We start from the raw sequence: 9,129 nt of genomic DNA, 5'->3' as shown, positions 1-9,129 counted from the left end.
ATGACGATTGACATACTCGACATCGGTGGTGAGCCGATTTTCGACGAGCGTATCGTCAGGATCGAGACTCACACGTACAATCCGTACGCCAACGCGACGTTGGGATACAGCGACGAGATACGTATACCTATTCAACAACAGGACCTGTACACTCTGCCGTGCGAGAGCTTTCTCTACGTCGAGGGGATATTTACGGACGATAAGCGTAAGTCGAGACTGACGAGCAATTGTGTCGCTTTTATGTTCGACGAAATTCGTTACGAGTTAAACGGTGTGGAGATCGACAGAAACAGAAACGTGGGAACGACCAGCACGATCAAGAATTACGTAACTTTAACGTCGAGAGATAAGGATGTATTACAGAACGCCGGATGGGGCAGACCGGTAGTTTCCGCGGACGGTTTTTTCAATTTTTCAGTTCCTTTAAAGATACTCCTGGGTTTTTGCGAGGATTATCAACGCATAGTGATAAACGCGCGACACGAACTTATCTTAATACGCGCGCGCAACGACAACAATTGCATCGTGGCGGAAGATACTTCCATCGAGCCTAAAGTCGTTCTGTCTAAGGTTCAATGGCGAATGCCTCACGTGATGTTGAACGACGTTAACAAATTATCGCTATTACGAACGCTGGAGAGCGGTCGATTCCTAAGCGTTGGATTTCGTTCGTGGGACCTGTATGAATTTCCTCTATTGCAGAGCACTACTAAACACTCGTGGGCCGTCAAGACAGCGGCGCAAGTGGAAAAACCGCGATACGTTATCTTCGCTTTGCAGACCGAGAGAAGAAACATTCTTCCGAAAGACGTATCTGTATTCGATCATTGCAATCTCACTAACGTAAAACTCTACCTGAATTCGGATTTTTATCCCTACGATGACATGAATTTAGATATGAAGCAATACAAAATTGCGGTACTGTACGACATGTTTGCGAAATTTCAAAAGGTATACTACGGACGCGACGTCGACGAGGCCTATCTAAATGTAGTAGATTTTATGAATTACGGTCCATTCGTGGTGATCGATTGCTCTCGTCAAAACGAGGCGATAAAGAGCGCCACGGTAGACGTTCGTATAGAATTCGAATGCAAGGAAAACGTTCCGGCTAACACAACGGCGTACTGTCTGATTATTCACGATCGCATCATCGAGTACAGCCCCCTGACTAATATTCTGCGGAAAATTGTGTAACGTAAGTGCCGAGAATAAGTATTGCGTAGTGGTAGTAACGAGGAAAGAGGGAAAAAATAAAATGGCGTGAGGAGCGGTATATAAGATCCCGTCCCGGGAGAACAATGTCAAAAAGACAATTGGATAACGCACGATGTCGTACGCGCCGCCCGTTTTCGTCGACCTTCAAGGATTCACCGTTCGCGACAAATTCCTGGCGAAGGAGGTAGCCGTGTTACGAGACGGACGAACGTTGACGCATCACGTTTTCACCGCGCCACTAGCCTGGGATCTTCTGACGAAAACCGAAAAGGCTCGGGTGTGTTGGTTGACCGCGAATCATCACGGGCTCGAGTGGAAGGACGGAGACGTGGATTACGACCGTGCGCGAAACATCATTCGACGCGCCGTTTGCGACGGTCTGACGACGAGCGAAACGTCCAGGCTAGTTTACGTGAAGGGAACGGAGAAGAAACGCTGGTTGGAGGAGCTCGTTGGTGACGCCGTTCGCGACGCCGAGGCGACGATCGAGACGATAGACGCCGATTACGAGAGCATTGGTCGACTGGAGACGCTCAACGCCGGTCGAGTTTTTCGATGTGGACGCCACACCAAGCACTGCGCGATGGAAAACGTCTGCAAGCTACACGACTGGTGGGCGGAACGAAACGATCATATCAATATAATTACAACGGAATTGTAATATGTATTATATATATGCTGTATCCTAAAATGTATGAAACAATTCTTTACCTCTAGTTAAAGGGGGCAATTATGTTATACGCTTATGCTGTAATAAAGATGTACACCAATTATATGTTTCGCGTCTTATATATTTTTTTCTCCGGATAACGTTGTAGTAAAATTAGATTTGCTCTATAGTAATAGTAGTTATGACGAATTCGTTTTTGACGTATGACCGGATAAGGATTTGCGACAAAGGCTCTTGGCTAGACGTGCGCTCCCAGTAATAATATATATATGTGTGCGTGTGTGTCAAAGTGATCCTAGCGACCGACCGACGAGACGATGACGATACGCGGTTTCGCACCGATAAGGATTCAAACCACTTTTTGCTAGACATGTATTCCTAATGTCAAGCGTACGTGGAAGGGTCGCGTCATTATGTTCCTATGACAACGCGATGACGATGATTCTTTTCTTTCCGCTGATAAAGAGGTAAAGAAGGAGGGGCGCAGGTCGGGCAAGATGCGGTCAGTACGTTAGAATCTTCGGAGTTTTTTCGAACGAAGAAGAAAAGCGAACCGTATTATAATGAAATTACCCGAATTCGAGCTGTGGGACGGTGTACGCGCCGAGGATCACCCCGAGGAATACGGGGATTTGCTGGAGGCGGTGTGCGCGCGGTCGAACGCGATAACGTACGTGTCCAGCTTTGTGACGCGCACGCGGATTTGCCAAACCTGTTACGGAGAAATGCGAGAGCAGGGCCGTGCGTGGTATCATCGAAGGACGACCTACCACTCCGTGTCGACGGCGCTACGCGCGGTAAATTTGACGTGCGGTGTCTGCGATCGTCGTCTAGTAACGACGCGACCAGCCTCGCAGTGCGCGGAGTGCGTTTCCACGTATATGGATTACCGCACGGTGTTCGACAGATACCGGGGACGCGGTGTCCCGTACGAGAGAGAAGTCAACAAATATTAAGGTATTCCTTTATAATGCACTATCTCTCTTTTTTACTAACGATTTGTTATATAAATATATTTTCTATTTCTACAGATCTCTTCTCGTCGCCGTCTCTCCGAACGTGGACGCCCCGCTCTACGCAGATCTCGTGTCATTCTCCGCGCGTGCGCGATTATAATATGTATACAAAAAAACATTTTTTTACGCGCTTTGTTTTTTTATTCACTATACAACATTATACACTGTATTGTTTTGTCCACTCATACTTTTATTCACTTTTTTATATATGTTATACAATATATATCACTTATATTTTGTCTACGTATTATTTTTGTAAACAATAAATGTATTTTACAATGGTATATACAGCTTATTTTTTCACACTTTCCGTTAGACAGGTGGCAGATCCTGAGATTCCTGATGTATACGGGGAAAAGTCAGACACCTCTTCGTACACGTTATCCTCCGGGTTGCTCGTTACGTTGGTAAACCTCTTAACACACATTTGTATTTGTTGTTCGATACGCACCATATCATTTACAATCACGTTGACGTAGCGATCGATGCAACGGAGTTGTTCTTGTATGCGATTCCTATCGAATAGCGCATAAAACAACAACTGAATATTGAAAGAAACACTAATAGACATACAAAAAAAGGATAAGTTTTATATACTTACAATACCGCGAGCGTTTTATCATTGCTGTCGAACTTCATTTCAACCGACATGAAACTCGGTAAATTCTTTCTGATTCTTTCGATATCCTCGTTGATCCTTGCGAGAACTTTCGCTAACGAATCGGTGTTCGCGGCTAGGATACACATTTCCCGAGTGTTGATTGCATTCACCAATTTTGTGATAGTCGTTAACTGTTCCATTGTGAAAAAAAACCCGTACACACGCCTCTTGGAAAAAAAGCAAAAAGTTGAAACTCTGGTGTCATCCGCGACAACGCCCGCTCTATATATACTGCGGTACGTTCGAATCCCCGTTTCCAACCGGAAAAATTATAAACAACAAAAAAGCGTTGAATCATAAGGGAAATGCGATATCTACTTTAAACCAGAAGGACTGTGAGTAATGTATTTCTTTTCGCGCACATTGCGACACTAACGAAAATTATAAATATGCAATGATGCGCTTGAATCCGTAAGCTTTCTGCTGCGGTCTTGCATCCGTACCGCGGTTTCCTACACAGCCAGCAGACGAGAGATAATGCGAGGATGCGCTTATTTTATTTTTTTCCATTGTTCCACTTATACATTCACGGTGACGTAATTCTCTCGTGTCGTACTTAGATTTACATTTTTTTTGTAGAGCAAAATTGTAAGCAAATCTCAGCTAACCTCCCCAGAAAATAACCGTTCAATCGATTTTTCTCGAACACGTCGAGGAAAGGGGGAGACAAACGAATGAGATGCCACGTCGATAAATCGCGTCTCGTCGCTCGCCATTCGAAGTGAACGCACGGATCGCGCAGCATCTCGAGGAAAATACGCGCCGCCCGTCTCGTGATCGCGATCTCCGTCGTCTGTGCCCTTGCAAACGAAAACGAACAGATCGTTAGGGAAAACACCGAATTCGCGATTAATTATCTGCAGAAGTATGGATATCTCGCCGAGGAGATGCAATCGTTCGAAACCATTGGCGAGCACCGGATTCTCCAAGACTCTATCAGCCTTTTTCAGGAATATTATAAATTACCGATTACCGGCGAGGCGAGCAACGAAACCCTAGATCAAATGCGTAGACCGCGATGTGGACAGCCGGACATTATGCAACAAAATGCGAATGCCATCGGAAATAAGTGGCCACAAAGGGTACTCACGTGAAATTTTCAATTAGCAACAAAACCAATGTTGGAAGCCGCCCGGGCAGCTTTTGCCTTGTGGCAAGCTGCATCGTCGTTGACATTCAGACGAAATATATCAGATCCAAATATTTTAATATCATGGCGCGACGGTAATCACATGATGCTCGATCGTCGAAACGGTAACTTGTGCCCCTCTCCATTGGATGGTCGGGGAGGGGTACTCGCACACGCCACTTATCCAACGGGGCACGCGGGTTATACCTCCGAGATTCATGTCGACAGTAAGGAACATTGGTATATCTATCTAGATCAGACTCCATCGAATTCCGACAGCCTATTATACGTGCTGACGCACGAGATCGGTCACTCCTTGGGATTGCAGCACGATCCGCACACGGATTCCATCATGTACGCCTACACGACGCACTATTCCCATCCTATTAAACTGAGCGACGAGAATATTCTCAATATTCAAAATCTCTACGGTAACTCGACCGCCGGAAAATCGCCGAATAGACCGATATCCCCGCCGAAACTTCCGGTACCAACGCCAAAGGATATTCCAAACGATCTGTGCGAAATAAACCGCATCGACGCGATATTATTGTTGAAAAAACGAATGTATATCGCGAGCGAAAAATACGTATGGTTGATAAGACTGGACGATAGGAAATATAACCAACCGATGACGCTTTCTACTTATTTGAAATTTCTACCTCCGAATCATACGCGCGTTTCAGCCTCGTATCAGACTCCGTCCGGCGACATAATACTATTCGTGGATAATACTATTTACAAGGTGAATTATCCGAGCTTCTTGTTGGATATCAATTGGCCGAAAACATTTTCGCAATTCGGATTGCCCGCAGACGCGACGATAAACGCCGCGATAAACACGCATCGAGGACGCTCCTACGTAATATATGACGGATACATGATCGGTGAGGTGGACGACTATAACGGAAACATCGTTAAGTATCATACTATTCAAACGATCTTTCCGGGAATACCGCCGAATGTTACGTTGGCCTTCCGATACCTCGACGGTAACCTTTACTTCGTGTCGCAACAACAACAGATTTACAAATTCAACGAATTTACGGAAAACGTAATCTCGGCGAGTGAATTCGACGTGCAAACGCTCGGCATAAATTGCCCGCGACACGGATTACTGCAACAATTGCGCGACCTCTTGCACAAGTTCACGCGAAATACCGAAACGTTGACGAGAGAGAGGGACGGCAATTTATTTTAGGACCTATAATCCATAGAGATCGGTTAGTCTCGCGTGATCCGCCTACCGACACGCAACGTAGGAGAGCGAGAGATAATCGACGATGTACTCCACGTTGGCGGAACGACAATCATCCGATACGTTCGACGACGGTAATGCGAAACGAAAGAATTCAGATTACGCGAATAAGGAAAATACGAAGAAAAAACAAACGTAAGTAGTATTATTTTACTTTTGCAACGCTTTTAACCACACACAAAGTAAGGTAATGATACTTACAGATTCAACAATGTCAACGCGCGAGCCGATCCTCCCCGCGTTTTGGCGCGACGATACACATTGACGAAAACGGGATACAAGTACTTGGACATCGGCATCGTCGTAAAGTCACCGTCGTACGTGAACATCGTACTCGGAGATTGTCACGGAAAGGAGATCTCGTTCACGATCGACGAGTGGAAGGAACTGGTGAAACTAAAATCTACGATACTAACGACACTTCGCTCCAACAACAACAACAACAACAACAACAGCGCGGAAGACAGCATGGAATTGCCTACGATCGGAAACAACATTTTCCTGCGAGTTGGAAAAATAAACAATCTACCTATTCTACGTTTGGAACATCCCTCTAATCGATTGATCCTATCGCTCTCTACCGTGATCATTATGTTCGACCACGATTACTGCGTCGATCGCATCGTCAAGGCGCTCTCACCAGTGACGAGAATCGTTGACGCGAAAGTCAAACGTTTCCAGGAGATCGCCGCAGGCCTCGACAATCCCGCCGACGGTCCGCGCGCGATCCGTGAAAGCGCGCATTTCGATGCCAACGATATCGTCGATTGCGAACTAGCCGTTATCTGTTTCGGATTCTTTTAAACATAGCGTTCTCGGTTTCGTATAATCTCATCTTTTATTAGTTGTAATTAAAAAAATTTGTATTCCTACAAAAAGACAAATATATAACCTGTCTCTGCTAACATATCGCACTTGATTTTATATTACCCTGGATATATCTATCCACTACATTGGTATAAGCTTGATTTTGTGAAAAAAATTAAACGTGCTTTTTTCATTCATTCATTTTATATATATATTTCTTGACGTTAATACATATTTTGCTTTCTTATATTTATTACACATATACAATATATATCGCTGTGAAAGCGTTAGATCATTCACGATTACATATTGTCGATCGTCATATTACGTGACACATTATTTTTTATTCGGAGCGTTGCAGCCGGAAGACGAGGGACCAGCTGCTTCCTGTACGGTCGTGTCGACTTTATCACCGTCCGTCGACTCGTCGTCAAGGCGTTTTCGCTTCCTCTCCTCGGAATAATTAGTGTCGCTGCTGCCGGTGCCTCGAAATTGATCCCGTACCTCCCTCACGACTCCCGATACCGACATCAACTCGTTCGCCACGATCTCGAAGAGCTCACGCAGTAATCCTAACTTGCGATCCGTTTCTGACGAGGAATGAAGAAATTGCGCACGGAAATTAGAATATTTCCACCAGTCGGACTTATCTCTGCCCTTTATATCCTTGACCTCGTACAGACTCACGCGAACCAAGCGGTCGCCGCTTTCCCCGGGGGTTCTCATTACGAATACTCGCCCATCCTTTACTCTCGTTAAATTCTGAGATATCAAACCGGTGTCCTGATCGGCGAACGAATCGAACATCGCGTCGATAGGCCGGGGCTTCTTCTGATTCTTCTTCCGCGGAGATTCCTCCTCTAACTTCTGTTCCTCGGCGTGAAACTCGGTCTGAGTGGCGCGATCCTCCATATCCAACCTTATGACGTAACCACGAACTTCGTTCAACCAAAAACTATATGCGGCCTCCGTCATTATACCCATTACCAATCGAGCATAGGTTTCGTTAGATATATTTTGTCGGAGAAAATTCTGCATATCTATTCTGAGACACACGGGTTCGAACGTACCCTTCGCGATCCATATTCGATATATATCCTTCAACATACGCCTCATCTCCATAGCCTGACAAATTCGACGTGTCTCGCACTCGCATTTTGCACCCTTGATTAACTCACAATCACATTTTACGTTCCTCGTTAAATAACTCGATAAAGACGCGATGAACAGCCTGATGTTCCGCGTCGCGGATACGGTCGGATCCCAGAGTTCGGTCAACAGATCGATCAATGAAAAGTAAGCCGGCGAATCCACTCTACTCTCGTCGCGCGATTCGACATCCATATCGCTTCTCACTGTACAACACATTTTTTGAACATTTACTATAAACAATTATTGCATAGGACTGCTTTCCTTATCTACCTGCAATATGCTCTCAGAGATGTGCAACACCGCCAACCGATAGATAATATATCTAAAACTGTTACGGCGCTCCTAACACATTCTCTTATATATCCTCCAATTTTACGCACACCACATATCGCGCATTACCGCGTATTGCGCATATCCCGAGGATATTGATTACTTTTTTTCCATACCGCGCAGTATAATAAGTCACGAGAAATCAGCCAATTAGAATTTGCCGAGTAAAGACCGGCGAGATGAATCGCCCGTCTCGCCCGAATCCGTGCGGTTTCTCCGAGGATGCGCCTTTCCGCTCGGATTACGCATCGGCGAAAAATAATAAAGATCGCTCTCGTTCCGAAATGCGTTTCGACACACATTCCCCCCACCTATTCCCTCCCGCGATCCTCCGCAGAGCTCTCGACCAATTACGATCTGCCGAGTAAACCACGACGAGATGAATCGCTCGATCCGCACGATATCTCGAGGGATGCCTCCCTCCGCTACGATTACGCATCGTCGAATAAACAACTCGCTATACATACTATTATTTTTCTATTATACTTTTCATTTATGAACATTTATGAACAAATTAATAAACATTTAGTCACGCCAACGAGCGAACAAATAAACGATTCGCTATGCGTTTGTGCGATAAACATCTTTTTTCAACCAAAAACAAAAATTACGAACAAAGAAAAATAAGGCGCCAAAAAATTAGGCGCGAAATAATACACATTCATTCGCGCCAACGAACGTCTTTCCACAGCGTCCAAATTACTGATCGCTATGCGCTCCATTCTGCGCGATACGATAAACTAGCGCCAAAAACTAAATAGGCGCTGTCCCCATGATCCCCTCGACAACGAACGCCGGCTACGTAATACACTTCCTGTTTACGCCGAAGACCGTGCCCACTTACGTCTCTGACCGTACGGTCTCACCCGCGAACACCCTTCTCGACCG

At 45.3% G+C, this 9,129-nt stretch overlaps 3 protein-coding genes across 3 annotated transcripts; all 3 read left to right on the top strand.

The window, feature by feature from the left end:
- Window positions 1-1,197, top strand: LOC118645783. The gene has a single exon (XM_036287490.1). It carries the CDS (start codon window positions 1-3, stop codon window positions 1,195-1,197), a length of 1,197 nt encoding a protein of 398 aa, XP_036143383.1.
- A 3,486-nt stretch (window positions 1,198-4,683) lies between these two features.
- Window positions 4,684-5,895, top strand: LOC118645782 (matrix metalloproteinase-14-like). Its single transcript, XM_036287489.1, has one exon. The coding sequence runs from the start codon at window positions 4,684-4,686 to the stop codon at window positions 5,893-5,895; it is 1,212 nt and encodes a 403-aa protein (XP_036143382.1).
- A 49-nt stretch (window positions 5,896-5,944) lies between these two features.
- LOC118645514 lies at window positions 5,945-6,781 on the top strand. The gene is made up of 2 exons (XM_036286737.1): window positions 5,945-6,087; window positions 6,156-6,781. Exons 1-2 carry the CDS (start codon window positions 5,978-5,980, stop codon window positions 6,754-6,756), a joined length of 711 nt encoding a protein of 236 aa, XP_036142630.1. The 5' UTR covers window positions 5,945-5,977; the 3' UTR covers window positions 6,757-6,781.
- Window positions 6,782-9,129: the final 2,348 nt, after the last annotated feature.

The sequence above is a fragment of the Monomorium pharaonis genome, chromosome 5 (assembly GCF_013373865.1).
Source record: "Monomorium pharaonis isolate MP-MQ-018 chromosome 5, ASM1337386v2, whole genome shotgun sequence".
Lineage (NCBI taxonomy): Eukaryota > Metazoa > Arthropoda > Insecta > Hymenoptera > Formicidae > Monomorium > Monomorium pharaonis.
Note: the sequence above shows the minus strand (reverse complement) of the source record. Positions and strands in the feature narration are given on the sequence as shown.

Excerpts from the sequence above, each read along its gene's own strand:
- LOC118645783 (XM_036287490.1), top strand. The coding sequence starts at position 1 with ATGACGATTGACATACTCGACATCGGTGGTGAGCCGATTTTCGACGAG.
- LOC118645514 (XM_036286737.1), top strand. The coding sequence starts at position 5,978 with ATGTACTCCACGTTGGCGGAACGACAATCATCCGATACGTTCGACGAC. Across the intron at positions 6,088-6,155 it reads AATACGAAGAAAAAACAAAC|ATTCAACAATGTCAACGCGC; the intron begins GTAAGTAGTATT and ends TGATACTTACAG.
- LOC118645782 (XM_036287489.1), top strand. The coding sequence starts at position 4,684 with ATGTTGGAAGCCGCCCGGGCAGCTTTTGCCTTGTGGCAAGCTGCATCG.